The sequence below is a fragment of the Argiope bruennichi genome, chromosome 5 (assembly GCF_947563725.1).
Source record: "Argiope bruennichi chromosome 5, qqArgBrue1.1, whole genome shotgun sequence".
Classification (NCBI taxonomy): Eukaryota; Metazoa; Arthropoda; class Arachnida; order Araneae; family Araneidae; genus Argiope; species Argiope bruennichi.
Genome location: NC_079155.1, coordinates 77,054,537 through 77,073,055, shown reverse-complemented (window position 1 = coordinate 77,073,055; position 18,519 = coordinate 77,054,537). Strand labels below are relative to the sequence as shown.

The 18,519-nt window shown below is 27.3% G+C and overlaps 2 protein-coding genes across 2 annotated transcripts in view; one reads left to right on the top strand and one right to left on the bottom strand.

The window, feature by feature from the left end:
* LOC129968993 (uncharacterized) overlaps positions 1–18,519 on the top strand; it is a 62,319-nt gene that overhangs the window by 20,805 nt on the left and 22,995 nt on the right. The window contains exon 2 of the mRNA XM_056083385.1: positions 18,025–18,091. Within this exon, the coding sequence (XP_055939360.1) occupies positions 18,043–18,091 (49 nt within the window). The 5' untranslated portion in view covers positions 18,025–18,042. The remainder of the gene's footprint in view (positions 1–18,024; positions 18,092–18,519) is intronic.
* LOC129968302 (TD and POZ domain-containing protein 4-like) lies at positions 15,205–15,792 on the bottom strand. Its single transcript, XM_056082156.1, has one exon. It carries the CDS (start codon positions 15,790–15,792, stop codon positions 15,205–15,207), a length of 588 nt encoding a protein of 195 aa, XP_055938131.1.

The following is an 18,519-nucleotide window of genomic DNA, read 5'->3' as shown; positions in this document are numbered from 1 at the left end:
TTCTCCCCCTTCCTTTGACATCTGCAGTTGTTACTCCGAAAGTGAGAAAAAATATCAACAAATAAAATAAAATATGCCACGCGAAAAGAAATTTCGAATTTCAAAGAAGTTGTAAAACTTGTTATAGCGGCAGAGAATGATGTTCGGTGACCTAATTCGAAAGTTCTTTTTTTTCTTTCGCATCAGACGACATTTCTGGCCGCAGGCACAAGAAGCGAGAGTCCGTGCACTAATTATCAAATCAGGGCGAGTATTTTTTTTTCTTCTTCTCAGGGTTGCACAGAATTGTATTTTCATGTATTCTACGAAATACACAGCTACTTTTCATGACAATAATAATAATAATAAATAATAATGTGATTTATTTTCATTTCGCAACCTCGGGTGTTTTTTTTTCCCGAGTGAGATTTTCGAATTTTATTCATCCGAACATATGCTGACGATAAATAACTAAACATAATTGATGTATTAGTTTCCTGTACATACATTATCTTCAATGCTGTTCGAAATTCAAATAAAATCATAGCATGCGACTGTAGGAGGAAATGTTGTCAGTTAATGTTAATAATTTTTTTTTATTAAGGTAAAAATATGTTAAATATATAATTCGACAAAAAAAAATTTCACCGAAAGAAATGATTATCCATAACATGATCTATGTGTGTCGATTAAACAAAAATTATTCTTTTACCTCTTAAAAATGGTTCAAATGTGACTTCATGGTGCTTTACCCTTTAAAGATAATCATATTAAGTCGGTATTTTTGTCCCACATTGAGAAGTATATCGAATTATGAAAAAAATATACACAATAAGAAAGCAGATGAATTATGATAATTAATAAACTAAGGTAAACAATAAAATGTAATAAAAAGCTTAATAAACCACAATTTAATATTGAGTTATATTCATTAAAATAGAGAAAATATATACAATAATTTGTAAATGAAAGGAAATGAAATATTTATTAGTAAAAGGTAGTTAAATAAAGCACATTTATCTGAGTTTTAAAGGACAGAGGATTTCATTGGTTTTTTTACTTATAATTAATACTGTATCTTTATTTGATTATAGCCAACCATTGTTATAATTTAACTTCTCCCTTTTAAAATTTCTTTGAGTAAAAATTTCCATTTGTCATTTCTAAACTTGCATTTTCCATACCACTGCATTGAATTTATGTATTATTCTAACTTAATATCAGCTGAACATCGATTACTATTATTATAGATTTACAAATATTATAGATTTTGTAATGTTACACTTTTTTTGTTTAACCTTTCAGTCGAAGCGTTACATTCATGTGAATATATCTTTATTAGCTATTCCAAGGAACATTCGTCATTCAGTGATTATACTCAAATAAATGATTACTGCCAAGTCAAATTTGTCTTTAAATCATACCAAATAAATCCAGTGAAAATTCAAATATGCACGAAGTTTTGCATCTTGTCTTCCAAATTAAATTCGAAGTAATTGTTTCCTTTGTTAGATATATTATTTCGTAAACATGTTAGAGAATGTGCATGTCATCAACAAATATATTAAAACAATTTTGACTGACGTAATATTTCGAATTTGGTCAAATGTAACGAAATTTCGTATTTCTAACTACAAAAAAGAAATTTACTTTGGCAAAAATTATTTTGTCAGCATTTGTTACATAGCTTTTCTATGAGATATTCATCATACAACATTATGGTAGATAATTTCTTCATGAATCATCACATGAATTGAATTTTATCCACGGTATGACATGGTACCTCTATGTGTTTGCAATTTTTTTAAGTGCTTAAAATATTTGTTCAGAACAGAAAAAGTATTTTTAGGCGTTAGATCCATAGAAATGAAGTTATTAATTACAAATCATTCCCAAAAATTTTCATATTTGCTACGGTTTTAACAAATTGTTTAGCATTGTTATTGAGAATTTTAAAAAATAGCTATTTTATTAAATGGAATAAGATGTGATGTAAAAATCAAATAAGAATTTGTCAACCAATGTCCTCCGGAAAAGAATTTTTATAGCATTCAGTATTTTACAAAACATAAAAAAAAATTCTTAATTTATTAATATATATGCATTTCTATAAAACATTATCTTATAATTCTACTTTAAGCTGAACGTATTTTTTATTTTATAGGGTTAACATATTATTCACAATTCTCATTCAATCTTATTCATTTACTTCCGTGAGAGAGTTGAGAGGTATCACCTAACAGAAAAATGAAGAATAATTTTTCTTTCAGTGGAATGGTAGCGTAATGTGAACAATGAGGTTATTGTAAATCATATTTTTGTTCGTAATTTATCAATCAGTTACACAGTTTCTGCACCCTAAATCATTTTGTTAGCATATCAGAACAGAAACACCAAACTTGTTCTTATCAAGTTTCAGAAGCTTTGTTACAAATCTGGAGAATGTGAGAAGTTAATGAAGTGGAATATTTCCGTGTTTTAAAGCTATAATTCGATTAAAGCAAGGTCATAAATGTTACGTGACAGGTTGCATTTGCGGAAGAAAAATTGTTGGCAATTTTGTTCTTTTGACTTTACCTAAGAGGCGGATGTTATTCGCTTACTAAACAAAAGAAAAAGAGGGAAAACGAAACAACAGGACTTCACTGAGGCCATCAACATCGAAATGGTTTCGCAATGGCGGTCAAGCACAAACATGTGCTCATGTACGCTCAGAAGAGGCCATAATCAGTCAACCATGCGAATACATCAATTTCTTTTCTTAAAGAATTCGACTCCACTGCTTATACAAATAAAGAACAAAATGCTATTTCTTCTCTCTATTTGAAAATAGTCTAACGATACTTGGAGGTTCTTTGAGAAGCTGAAAGGTATATTGTTTGATAAGATTGAAAAAGAACAAAAGAATGCCTTGTCAAATATTTAGAATGTATAGACAAAAAAAAAAAAAGAGAGAGAGAGAGAGAGAGACGATGTTTACATATCGTTGGACGTTGAACCTTGGGAGGAGATGAATTTAACTAAAAGATAACAACGCCCAGACAATTCTCCTAATGGTCTTTTTCATATTTAAATTTTCTTATGTCAAAATGTAATTAGACAAAATATGCAAGATACGCTGATAAGTTCTTAGCTATTTCTGTATATATCCATTCAACAATAGCAATAATTGACTGCCAATGAATTTACTGTTTGTTTAAATATCTAAAAGTATTAGATCCGACTATTTTTAATGTTTAGGTAATTATGAAGGTTAATCAATCATACAAAAGGTTTTATTGATGAGCTCATGAAAGAATGATTTTCTCATGTATATTCATGTGAAATTACTTTGAAGATTAGACTTTCTGCTTCATTTGTATGTATAAGAAGGAATTAGCTGTAAAGGCAAATATGTGCAAAATATTGTTATAAGAATGGTTTTCCAGTGTACTATTAGAATATTGTGCATATTGCTCTAGTAAAATATGATGACAGAAGAATGAAACGAATTTCATTATTGAATACAAAAATCTTTTATTTCTAAAAAAACGAATCTTTTATTAAATTAAAAACTGTTAAATTTCTAACTGAAATTGTAGATTTTAGTAAATAACAGATACAGATGAATGAACACAATGAGGAACTTCTGACCAGCTTAAGCATGAGGGGTGATTGAATGATCAGGCAAGAGATGTTTTACAAGCGATGCATTTGACACATGCAGATTTTACAAGTGAATTAACCATGAAGAAAATTTTTGCTGAATATGTTTATCATTTATTCAAAGATTCTCTTACATCCAGATCCCTCAGTATGAAACTGTTTTCTTCATTTTTTTACTAACGAAATTTATTTAATTATGTACTCAAGATCTTCATTAAAATCTCACTTATACTTCAGTATTTGTGAGTAACATTTGAAATACTTGTAACATCACAAGTATTTATAGTGAAGTTTAAAGTTATCACATATCAGATCAACTTTTCTTGATGCTTTCTGTATTGCCTTTTTTATAATTTTAAATTCAAAAATTTAAAAAAAAGTGCCCATTTGTCGAGAAAACATCATGATTGTATATTTAGCCATACGTAGAAAAAATGTTTGTATTTATATCAATTTTTGATGTTTTTTAAAATATTTTTATATGCATGCATTCATAAACTGTAATTGCATTTCTTTCTAATTGCCATTTTTATTTTATATTTTTTAGTATTCTTTTACCACTTTTTTCCTTTTGGGTGGAATTATGCTAAGTAACAATATATTCTCATTGCTCTGATATCTTTTTGAAAAACCTCTTTTGAACATTATAAAACGATATTGCAGTGACCTTTTTTTTTAATATTTGAGAGAAAACTGCATGAGTTCCATAAATCAGTTTAAATACACTAAAGCAGAGCTTAGGTCCCGTTTGCGGAAAAAAAACCCTTAATTATTATCAAAGTCCTCTTTTTGAGAATCTAAATAAACAAAATAAGTAAAAAAGCATATCGATTTAAAATATTTCATTAAAATATTACAAACATAGTTTAATTTAGTTTTTTACACATTTTAATCCAATTTATCTTGTTACATATATGAAAGTAAAGAATTTTGTTATCAATTTTTGAACCGTTTTTTGTGTTCAAAGTTTCTAAAATTTCAAAGTCTGTATGCCATAATAATACACTATTTTTAATATTTTTAGAATTTTTTCACCATTAAATCAATTGAGTTAGTTGAATTTTGATTCTCAACGTGTGTTCACATCTAGGAATGAATTTAAGAAAAATTTATTCCTGGCTTCTATGATATTTATAATAAGAGATTAGAAATTAAAGTTTAAAAGTAAGAAATAATTACAATAAAAAATTAATTTTTAGTAAACTCATAAAAGTGTTTTTAAAAGCTGTTTTCATTAAGTTTATTTATAATGAATTAATATTTCATTTTCCTATTTTGTGTTACTTATAATTGAAATAATTAGTTAAACTTTCATTCACATTTGAGTTGTGAAGCATTTTTGAAATCCAAAACCCCATCCTAAACTTTTCCCAAGGGCGAAAATTTTAAGAAGCATTGTGCTAAAATATTAATATATTATAAAAAAATACATATATGACTACCTTAAAATTTTTTTGTCTACTTGAAGTTGATCAAAATTTGAATATTCCATGTGGAATAAATGTCATGTAAGAACTAACAAAATCCCCCAAAACAACTACTATAACAAATTCTGGTTATTTGCGAAATCATAGGCGATCTTCTAGGAACAATAATTAATGCAAACAGTAATAGATATCTAAGTTTGCCCTCAAGGCGTTTCTTGTGGAAGTTTTTTTTTTTTTTTTTTTTGTCCCTTTGTCATTGTGGCCCGGTCGCAAGAAGTACACCTTACAGCGAAGGCCAATCAGTCGACGCCCTTAATTATTCTTGTTTTCGACTCACAATCAAAACAAGTGGGTGTTCCCAAGAATGCTCGATTTTCTTTTCGTCAGCGAAAGCATTTCACACGTCATTAAGGTCATGCAGGTTTTCGAATTCGTGTGACATTTACTGGAATGGTATTTTTCCCGATCGCAATACGTTTAATGATGCCTTTGGTTTAAATATTTTATATTTCCACTTTCAAAATATGAAGAACTCCCATATATCTAATTTCCACGTGTGGAAAAAATTTATCTATTTGCAGGACTTACTTAGGAATCTTGAATTTTCAAGAGAGAAAGATTCTGTATACCGTATAAAATTTCTATATATGGAACAGAAATTATTTAATTAAAATATTGTTTGTATTTACTGCTATCAAAGAGCAACCAATAATTTTACTAATTAGAAAAAATATAAATTTAACAAGGAAAAATGCTTTCCTGGTACTTACTGGATCAGTGGTTTTAAGCTCCCTTGCCACGCGGGCGGTCCAGGTTCGTTTCAAGCTAATGCACCAAAAAACGATGTCTATAACTCCAAAGCCTTCAACAACTAATTCTAAGTGCAATCGCGCCATTCTAAATCTATTATGTGGTTCACTGGTTTTAATTATCTAAGATCTACAATCTATTTTCTAACTCTCAGCAATCATGTATATCAGAATGGCATTTATTGACACATACGAACACAAAGATATTCAAAGTTACATCTCTAATTAGACATCACAAATCTGAATGGCTAAGCATAAAAAATGAATCAAAATTCTAGAAAAACTGCGCATGCGCCTGTTTCCATGGCAACCACAGCTGGAAAGGAAAAGAGGCGCCTCTAAGATAAAACAATTACTGTAATAAAAATTTTCGGAAAATTGGAAATTATTTACAATAAAGGAATAAATATTCACAAATTCAAATATTATTTGTTTCTAATCTATGGATTCCTTTCCTAACTTGGAGAGAGAATTTTACTTTAAATTTAGCCTAACTTTAGATTTTTAAAAATAATGAATATGTTTCTTAAACGGAAATCCTTAAGTTTGAAGGAGAAAGCTCAGCTTAGTACAAGACGTCCAGACAGGATGAAAAATATAAACTCCATAAAAAAGGTACAGTGAAGACAAAAAGTCCATAAAAATTTTAAAAATTCATAAATACCAGAAAAATAATCGAATGAAAAAGGGTTTACAGGATTCGTGAACCTAAGCCAGGAGATTTTTTTTAGATAGAAAATAATAAGAATAAATAAAAAAAAATATCCAATAAGCAGTGGTAACGAAACACAAGTCAAAGGAAAGGTACGGAAATAACGGATAGAATACTTTCCATTCTTTTACTATAGTAATATGCATTCCACATGACCACCACCACAGGGGAGGGGGTAATATATTACCGAATCGTTAATAAGTCGAGCAACGGTAAAGTACGGCAGTTCCGGATGTATGCATGACATATCTTTCAGTTTCAATAGATTGAACGACCAGATTTATATACATAGAATATCAAATAACTAGAAATCTTCCTGCGTTTTATCTCGAGGCATGAACCTAGAATGCCCGCTAATAATTTTGTCTTCCCTGAACTTTTGTATCAGAAATGCTTTGACCGGAGTAGCATTGTTCCACCTTGCATAACTCATTTCTTTCACTCAAAATGCCCCGTTCTTTTCACACAGAAGTGTTAAATTTGGTATGGTGACCTGTGATGATCACCATATGGAATATATTCTGCCTTGGGGGCATTCTGTTCGATATTTGCATATCTTTGGCTCATGTATGTCACCTATCAATTATTACTTAGAGATACTAACCCGACACAACATTTTTTATGTCGATAATTTTATTTTTTTTATGAATTTTTAAAGTTATTGTGGACTTTTTGCCTATCTTGTGTAAAATTTCGACACTTAATGGCATCAACAATTTTAAGAAATTTTAATTATTTTTAGATCTTTTAAAATAAATTTCTTTGATATTTTAATTCTTTTAAATTTTCCTTAATCCTAAAATAATAACTATGTACAGTTGCTTTTAATAAAAACAGGATGTAGAACTTGCAATATATTTAATAAATTTTCTATGCATCACTTTTCCCAGTATTTATCATAGTATCAGTATCAGACGTAGATGCTCGACTGTAATAATATAATAATTTAAAATAATAGTAAAATCAGTGTATCCCTGTTTGAATCAGATTATAAGGAACTTTTAGATATGCAATTGCAATTTTATTCATTGCATTAAATTTTTTAAAAAATAATTACTATTTTTTTTTTTAGTTTTTATTTAATAAAAATTTATATTAGTCCGCCGAATCTTTTTGTGTCAGCCAGCCTTTCTTTCCATCTTTCTTTTTGGTTTTCTCCTAAAAAGTTTAGAATTTAATTGGTGAAGATAGTAAAAAGATTTGCAAAATTATTTCAGGGTTATCTGCTGCAACAAAAAGCATTGAGTATTCATTATATGAAATTCTTTTTTAAATGTAAATGTTCACAATGTATACCGGCTCGAGTGTCTTCCTTTGACTTTCTTGTACTCACAATATGGTTTAACTTCGTAAAATAAAATAAAAGAACATGTATTTTGGACCTCTTCCTCTTGATCGATTGCGCCCAAAATTTAACATATGCACAACTTTAACGTAAGACTGTATGTTAAAATTCCTTCATATACCTTATTGCATTTTTCATATATACGCAAACAGACACACAGTTAGTGAATCCTTTTATGGATTTAGTTCAAAATTTGTTGCATAAATATTATTCTGATCATGTAAAAAATGTCATTCATCTAGCTCATTGTAAGTGTTAATTGCCATCTTCACAAGTATAAGAAAGTAGAGTCAGCAAGATTTCTCGTTTCTTCATACTTCTCTACAGTCTTATGCAAAATTCCTTTCAAAGAAAAGAATTATAAGTATGTAACAAATTGACTCTCCTGGAAACATAAAAATACTCCCCTCCCCTCCCATTCAAAGATAATTATTAAGCAAACAGGAAATTACTGATATTAAAATTAATGTATTTGACATAGATTCTTCCTTTTTTTATTGATTAAACTTCGTATATTAACAAATTTAATAAAAATATTTTTTACAAATACATTTTAATTAATTTTATTTAAAAAGTAAAAATGATCGTTAATTATTTTCAACATTTTAGATTATAATTAATTATTATAAGTATTATGGGATCTGGAAATAATTTTTCTCGTATTCACTACTAGATCGTATCACTAGTATGGAATCAAAATTTAATTATCTTAAATATATTATTAAAAATAACCAAATGCAAAAAATAAAAAAGAGGAATTAATGTATTCTTTTTTTTAATGGCATCTATGTGAGAAAAAATTACGTATATCAGTGCAAATTACACACACATACATATGTATTTAATTTTTGGTTGTTTCAATAGAATTTCGGCTTTATTATTATAATTGAAAATAAAGTCCCCCCCCCGAAATAATAATAAATTATATATTAACTTCTAGAATAATAAAAATAAAAGCTAATTTCTATGATTATTATTATAATGAGGACTATTACTTTATAATTATATTATAGTGATGAATATTGTATTACAACTTTTTAAGATGACTACACAATAAGTTTTTTCATTTTGTTTTCCAACAAAAAATAAAAATAAAGTATTTTTACTTTTAACTTCATTTTTAAAACCATTTCTTGAATTTAGATGTTGAATAGTAAATTGACACATTTATAATCAAAGAACAGAAAGTAAGTGTTAATCTTTTCTTTGACATGATCACCATCACTGATCGCATTTTTTCACTGGCGTCCGTCCGTCTATACCTCGTGACCCACTGCTGCGGGCCACTGAAAGTGAGAACGAATTGAAGTCGGAAGGTTTTATTTTTACACGAAATTCCCCTAACCAGATATGTACACGGAAAAAGAATCGAGAAATAAACTCACTCTACAAGTCTGTCACAAAAACATTTTCATACCTATCATAAAAAAGGAGATAAATTTCTAAACTTTCAGGTTTTTAGAATAGAGACGTGATGAAGCTAAAATTACGTTCAGCTTTGTTGAATCATCTTGTGTAATTCTACGGATGAAATAGAACAAATTTCAAAAATTGTGAAAGATTAACCGAATGATTAATTCCTTATTCTTTCATATAAACCGGAAGTGTTAAGGAAAATTTTTTATTTTCTTCCAAAAGCGACAAGTTCTCTTTCGACATTTTGCCTTGAAGAAAAATTTTCTTTTAAAACTTAAAGCTGTTACACTGTTCCAAGACAGGAAATGTTAGAGACATTTCCACTTCAAGGTTAAAGAAAAGGTTATTTGAGGTTGTAAACTCTGTGAAATTTCGCCAGTAAATTAAAAATATTTAGTGCAGAACACTTAAAATTGTTCTGTTCCCCTGCTGTTTGTTTGTAAAATAAATTTCTAAATTCTACATAAATTAAACATTTGATGTACAATATTGACCTCAATTAATAATAAAAAAGAGATATTTTTTTATGTCAAGTAAAACAAACATTAATCAATTTTGAGAAAGAACATTCGTCAGTTTTAAGCATGTGAATCAGAAATTTTACGTAAACAGTTCGTGTTTGCATTTAAAAAAAAAGAAAGAAAAACATCTTTTTGGTTAAAGTCGTCTGCGAAATGTTTGCAACTTCACAATTCAGATGATAATAGGTAAAATGTTTATGATTTGAATTATTAGCTTGATTTCATAGGGATATTGATATAAAATTATCAGTGGGCAAGACATTTCTTCTTTTTACTTTTTCATTCACTAAATTGTAGTTAGATTTCTAAGAATCTCTGTTTTTAATAATTTTTCAGCCGAAGAAATTAGTAAAAGTCGTTTTTATAATTATATGCATCACAGATTTGGAATTTCTTTTAAATATGCAATTAACCAGTCTTTTAGTTTGCTGTGTTTAAAACAGATTAAATAAAGTTAAACAGTTCTATCAATCGATTTCAATAAATTGGATTTTATTACAGATTATTCCAAGTTTTATCAAAATCTTCGATACACATTTTTTCAAGACTAGATTTTTTTAATTTTTAAATTTTATTTTAACAATAATTAGACAATGAGTGCAGTAATTAATGATAAAATTATTTATTATCTTATCAAATTCTGCAGATAGTGATGCCGAATATTACTCTTTTTCGTATAGATATTATGAAAAGAACTGATGGCTTTGGATTCAATCATCAAAATAATCTGTTTCAATATTGGTTCGAAAATCAGTTTTCATGCTTTAAGTATGAAGATAATACCATATTTTAAATATAAGATAATTTCATAACTAAATATGAAGTTTTTGGTAAAATCGGACTTTATAGCAGTTAAATGTGGCAAATCATAAGCATTGAGCGTTACTAAAAAACAAAAAACAAATGTGATTTTAATTAAATGTTACTATTTTTTTAAATCATTTTTGGAAGAATTATATTTTAATTGCATCGAGAATAATTGATTTATTTGTAAAAAATCTAATAATTATCTAAGTAAATAACGCCTCTAAATAATACAATTTTCAATAATTTTCAAAATTTTAAATGAGTATAATTATCGCCTAAAAAGAAAAGTAGATGAAATTCAGGGCCAAAATAAATAAATACTCTTCATGGTTAAAATTTACAAAAAACAAAACAAACAAACAAACAAACAAAAAAAAACTGAAAAAATCGTTTGCATTCTAAATAACACTCGATTTATATTATGTGACGTGATTAAAAAGAAAGAATACTTTCACACGCTTAAAATATTTCAAGACTAAAAATGTTTATTTTCGTTCAAAAAAATGCTTCTTTTCTTCAATTCTAAAACAAGAATTGTTCCTATTTCTTAGCCAATGTAATCACGTCTACTGCATTTATACATTTAAATGAAATGTATTTTCTCCTATGTTCATGATTTCCTTTTGGAATTTTCTTATTATGCCTAGAAGATTCCATAATTTTTAACGCTAATGTTTTCTAATGATCTTATTAAAGTAAAAATCACATTCCCTTTCAAATACTGAAACTAATTATTAAATCAGCATTGGATGAAAAAACTGTTATGCTGTCTATTATAGTAGTCGTTTGCCGACTTACCGGCTACCAGAATGACTCAACTTCATTAATGTTGTATTCAAACAGTGTAAAAATTATTGCTTTTTCAATTTGGGTGTATGAGTGATTTAAAGGATTAGCAATTTTTTTTTTAATATTCAATTTCAAAAAGGGCATTTTAGGTTATTTATTTTAGTGTGAAAAAGAGAAAAAAATTTTGGAAATGGCAAAAAAGTACCACCACTCGATTATATAATTCAATTAATGACTTTGTCCTGCCATTATTCAGTAAAATGTAAATGCATAAAGATATTTCTCCAGACATATTTTGTTAGAGTGACAATTTGCCTGTGCTTTTGCTAGTAAAAAATGTATCTCTTGAATGAAATAACGTTCTTTATTAATAATCGTATTTGCAAGGAGCCAAGGGGTAGATTTTCTCAAAATAAAATTTTCTAAGAATAATCTCCTAAGCTTTATCTAAAAATTATAACATTCTTTTCGTTACTTGGCTTTTTTATTCTTGCTTTAAAATGAGAGAAAGATTTTATTGTTAAAAAATGGATTGGAGTAGTTTCTTTCCAACTTTTATTTTTTTACTAAGGATATTAATATATTTAAAATAATTGAACACTGCTAACATTAAAAAAAACATTCATAATCTTTAAGGAATATGAATGTTTTGTGCTTCAAGAATGTTTTTAAAAACATTTTGGAAGTAGTAGAAATTACTCAAATGCGTAAACAAGGAATTAGGCCTTTTATAGTTTCCTACTGCTTTCAGAAAGTGAAACAAGGAATCAGAATAGTTTTAAGATCGAAAGAATGCTTTTTTTACAGCCTTTCTTTGCTCGGTGGAACAATATTGTTTGTCCATCCTCCATGGACAAACTTCTCGTGGTACGATGATAAGGAAAGAAAGAAGATAGACATTAGAATTTTTTGCGTGTCACTCGCACACTTACAGCGTAAATCGTATGATGATCTTCGTGCGTTTTTGGTAAGGAAATAACTACTACAACCATTTCCTCGTGACTCAAATGCCTCATTGATTTTCGATGATGAAGACTCACAATTTGAATACTTTATATAGTGAAATTATCGTAGAAGTTGGCGGGATGTTAAATTTATTCAATACTGAGACACGAAACAATGAATGCAGCATTGTTAAGTAGTAATAATCACTAATTCATATAAATTAATTCTAATTTATGTATTCTATGGTCTAATATTTTGCTAGAAGAATCTATGACAATGTTATATGCGCAATACGATGCTGCATGTGTCAAAATAAAAGAAATATTAAAGAATATTTATAAGTGTAATGCATTTTTACTAAAAATATGAGAATAATTCTTTCTTAAATTAATCTTTGCAATATTTTTAAATTTACATTTTTTTTATTTCTTTATTGAATGACAACTATTTTAGAGAATGTAGGTGAAAAAAATGTCTGCTGGGGCATTAGCTTTATTAGAATAATTTTACCACTCAAATAATTGTTTTTATTGTCTCTTTTTAAAATTAGCTTTATTAAAAAAGCAATACGTTTAAGAATATTGATGAAAAATATCGTCTTCTAAAACGTCTACTTGAAGTATATTTAAATTCTCTAGCCAAAAGATGTAAACTTTGCATTAATAAAAAAAAAGAAAAGAAATCGAGCAAACTTTATACTTAATATACTTTACTTTAAAAGAGTATTTTATACTTTAAACTTTATTCTTTATTTTATACATTAAAAAAATAGACAGATCTTAGTATTATATTTCATCTAAGTAAAAATGGACATCTGAATGTAATTTAATGATTGAAAACAGTAGCAGATAGATATTTTTAAACAATGGTAGTAAGCAATAAAAGTTGCTATTTCTTTAGCTGATAAATAAGCTATTTTTTCGGCCGACTGAGTTCAGTGTCAGATACCTCATGAGTAAATTTATGAATACGAGAGTTCTTTACAATAAAATATAAAGAACTAATTGTAAACATTCTTTGATTCGCTATCCCAAATATTTCCAGAAATTTTTTCAGCAACCAAAATTGAATAATCAATTAAAAAATGGGACATCATTAATTATGGATTAGAATAAATTCAACATAAAGTGGAAATGCTTTTTTATATTATTCAATTTTTTTATATAAAATAGTGGTTTTCTTAATTAAATTTATTAAATAATCTTAAAGAAAGTAAGCAAAATTTTTCGCAGGCACAATTATTATACTGCAAAATCCTATTTGGGTTCCAAATCAATAGATAGGCCATTTTTATAGAACAGGTAGTTTATATTGTGATAGCACTTAGTATGAATTTTAATTTTTTAAAACTTAGTTCACCAGAAATTATCATTTCAATTGATTAGAAATTTTTTAATAAATACTAATTTGTTCCCGTTAACACTTAAATTAATCCCGTTATACGTTATACTTATCCCGTTAATATTTTCCATTTATCATCCAACCATCATTTCATTTATTAAATATTGGAGAATAATATTTATGCCAAGCAATGAATTCAAGTGTACAGATAATTTGCATCACTTTCCCCCACTTATTCTTTGTTACTTAGTTTATGAAATGAAAGAAAAGCAAAGAACATTTTCTTCTCGTATGAAATATATATGTATTTGATTACATACTGTTTTAAATAATTCTTTGATTAAGTTTACAAAAAATTTAATAATGTGTTTACCTAATAACTATAAATACTCATGAGAAACATCAATTTAAACTATCCAACTTTAAGAAATTGAAATTTTAGAAACGTCAGTTTAAAAAATAAATAAAAAAAGTGAACAAAAACATTTCATGATTGTTTTACTCTTACCTAATATTTTCTTTGCTATTCATAACAAATATTAGCTTTTACAAAAAACAACTTTTTATGGGCCGAAAGGACATATTAAAAATGAAAGAAAAAATTTTCTCATAGTTTATATATATCATTGTACATGCGGAAATAATTTTAAAACATAATTTCAAAATACTTCTTAAGTATAATAATATTTTCTAATAAGTACTGGAATCTTAAAAAATACCATTTACTCATATATGAGTTGAAATTTGTTGTACACACAAGCGCAAATATTAAAGATTCCTTTCGTAAAAAAATAAACAAACTTATGTAAAATATTGAAATTTCATCTTACAGAATGGGTTTTGCATGTAAATTAAAATTTAGCAAAAAAATTCAAATAAAACATTAAATTTTGATAAAATTTTCAAAAATTTTGTATATATCAGATTAATATCCTTCTGAAAACTATGATATTTAGATCCATAATTGAAATTTGTTATTTGAAAAATAAGCTGTTTGTATTGTAGAAAGCATAAATATTATTTCAATATCAGAATAAAAAAAGGATAAAATATCCTCTCTCCCTCATATACGAATGCAGTTTAAGGTATTGAGAAAATTCAATAAGTCAGATTTTTAAAATTTTGTCATAACTTAAATATTTAAAACAAAATTTCTTTTAAATAGAATAATCTGTAGAATAATTTAATTTTTAGGCAATTTAATATAATTCTAATTTATTTTCATACAGAATTTTATTAAAGACAAATGATTATTGCAAACTTTAAATAATAGAAAATACAAAGAAAGATTTACAATTTGGGTAATAAAGAAATGGGCCAATAGTTCTCAACATGGCCCAGCATCTAATTATAAGCAGGGAAATAGCATAAAAAAGTTCAAATTACCGAAAAATTTTTCAAATTCCATGGTATCAAACACAAGAACCTTATAAACATCGAATAAAAACAGTCTGATAATCTTCTGAGTTCATTTCTTTTCTCTAACAGTATTCAACAGTTTTGAAGCAAAATCAGGATATCTGCTTACAAATGTTTGCCAGTTGCTTAATGGTCTGATAGTTGGCCAAAATCCTTTAAATATTTTGCACAAAGAGTTTTTCAGAAATTCAGAGTCGCGCTCTACAGCGATAGTGGCGAGCTTAATAAATCGCACTCCATTTTGATTCCAAAGTTCCTTGATACAAAACTCGGAGAGATTTTTCAGCTCAAATAATTTGGCAGCCCTGTAAAGATCTCTCAGATGTTTACCATCGTACCACTGCGGAATCTTGAGACTATAAATGTAAAATAGGACTTGATGAAAAATAATAAGTTCGGAGGTATCATGAATTCTGATAAATGCACACTTCTGTCCTTTTTCCGTCTGCAACAGTCGAGCAAAGAATGGGCTTCTGGCACTTAGTATTAATTTATGGAGGAAGAATTTTTGATTTCTGTAACAAACTATAACGTCGCTGTATAAAGGTAAGTTGAAAAGTTCTCGGAAATCAATATCCTTTAGGTGAAGACTTAGCTGATTTATAACATTAACAGCGAAGTGTTCTGGAAATGGCATTTTGTGATTAGACGTTCACTTTCAATTGACTGTTTGCTACCGAAATTTTAAAACTGCGTTATGATTCAAAAATCAAATTTCAATCTTAAAATTAGTTTATCTAGGAAAGCCAGCTATACTTATATGTCTTTCGAACGAGCTGCTTTGTACCCATAAGTATTCGATGCATTTGAATCTTTTTTTTCTCTGAAAATGATCACATTTCATACCTTGAAACCTTTCTATAAATTATGATTTCTAATAATACGACCTGATCATTTGATCATTCATATTTTTTTTGTGTGTTTTTAAACAATATGTGATACGTAACTAAACCGCAAATATAACATGTTTGAGGATGTGCACGTTGTGAAGAGTAATAACACCTGAGTAAATTCTCTGGGTTACTCATGGTTCCAAGAAATTCTTTATGTTGAGCACTATCACTCTCTATCATACACATAAATTATACGCAACTGATGGATGTATATTGAACTGGGAACTTCAGTATTTAAGTACAGTGAATACAAATACACATGAATAAAACAGAATTAAATTTAGGTATCGATAAATTTATTTGCTTCACAGTTTTATTGCAGTTGTAATTTACATATTGAATCACAACTCACAGGAACATACTTTTAAAGTTTAAAATTATACTGAATTCTTAGCACGTGTTTTTAATAATTTTAGCTAAATAATATGAAATTAACTGGGGTAAAAATTTTTCCTTCCACCTAGATGTTTATTCAATTATCGACAAAAATATTTTTATGCGTTAAATTGTAAGTGATATGAATAAAATTTAATGCTGAATCATATTTTGTAACGATATTAATTGCACAATTCTTCATAATAATTGCATTACAGAAAGTTACGTATTTAGTTGATTCATTCTCATTATTTTTTCCCCCTTCATCAAAGTTAAAAAACAAATTTGAAAGAAATCATTATGCTAAATCTAATCCCGATCTCAGATTTCAACCCTGTGCCCTCCCCTTGTGAATCGATATTCCAACATTAATTAAGTGGCGTTAATTAATTAATTAAACGAAAATTAATTAATTAATTAACGCCAGTTAATCATTTTAATTAATTAATTAATTCCAACGATATTAACGTTAATTAAGTCAAGTGTTAATTAAATAATTTCATCTGAAGTAATAAATAGAACCGGGTATACCAGCTAGTTGAATAATATATTTAAAATATGTCTTTACTACTAATAAAAGAGAATATTGTATATGTATGTGCGTCCATTTTTGTATCCAAGCATCTGTCGGCTCTCTACAGGCCAGGCCGTTTTATTTAGATCAACTAAATTTAGAACAAATATATTTTGTATTGTGATAATATGCACTGCTCACATTTTTACTTTTGCGTAAATTAGAATTTTAACGAATCAAAAATTAAGCTAAACTATCGTGCTTATTCGTGATAATTTTAGAAAATAATATTATGCGGAAATATTTCTTACTCTGTTTAAACTTTAAAAAACTTTTTTTTAATTAAAAATTAAATTGTCATGCATGTTTTTAATAAATTTTGACAAAAAATATATTTTTTGCATAATTTTTAATAAAAACTATCATTGGCATATCGAAATTCAGATCGTTCATCAAATATTTAATTTATTTAACGCGATTCTTTTTTTCTGTTTTGAAAGCTAAGAAAAAACTATTCTACTTTTTATCAACAAAGTTTAAATAAGGAATAAGAAAGTGAAATTACACCTTGAAAAACAACATGCAATTGAAAAAACAAATGATTCAGACAATTATGCATTTAATGATGCTTTGAGATCATGGGACTTAATTCTATTCTAAAGGTTTTTGTACATAATAAAAAAAAAGAGCAAGATTATTAAAATTACATTAATGTCTTTCATAATTTGATGCTTAAAAATACGTAATTGAGAGAATTATGAATATATTATATATGAGAGATTTAATTGAAATAAACATTACTAATACTTTTGACGATCAAGTTGGTCACTAACTCACTAGTTGGTTAATAACATTAATGTACAGAGGATTGTTTCGTAAGATTATTATTTACAGTTGGTCATTATGTATAAGTGTAGCTTCTAATATTTCACGCTATTCTTTTCCTAAAATTGATTTTTTAAATCGATAATTGGAAAAATTGTATCATAATTATAGAATAATGCTTTACTTGTTTTTAATACGTAAATAATAACTGACTTAAGAAATCAAGATGCCATTTTATATTAAAATTATTATTTTTTTGCAGGGTTGTATTAAAAACGTTATGAAAGGCAGATGCTTCCTTGCAATAATATGGACTATTTTACTCATAGGTAAGAAGTTTGAAATTTTTTTATCCAAAACTTATTTAAATTAATCAAGTATGTCTGTAAATATGTCACGCAATGGTAAACAACACTATAGAATTTCTCAAGAATCATTCAGACACAAATTGTTAATATTTATTTAAATATATTTATATTGTTATTATTACAATAAGATGTTTTTACTATACATATTTTTTGCAAACTTATCGATAATCAGTTAAAATTTGAAATAGCAGTTATTTTAAAAAATTTCGCTCACAACTCGATTTTTCACATGCATGCATTTTCCAGTAAATCTTCTGAGCTGTTGAATATTTTTGTAAAACCTTATTGGGTTAAAAGTCATAAGCTGATTGAAAGAAAACGAAATTGATCATTTCGATCATAAATAGAGAAAGAACGAAGGCGTAAAATATAACAGAAAAGAGGTAAAA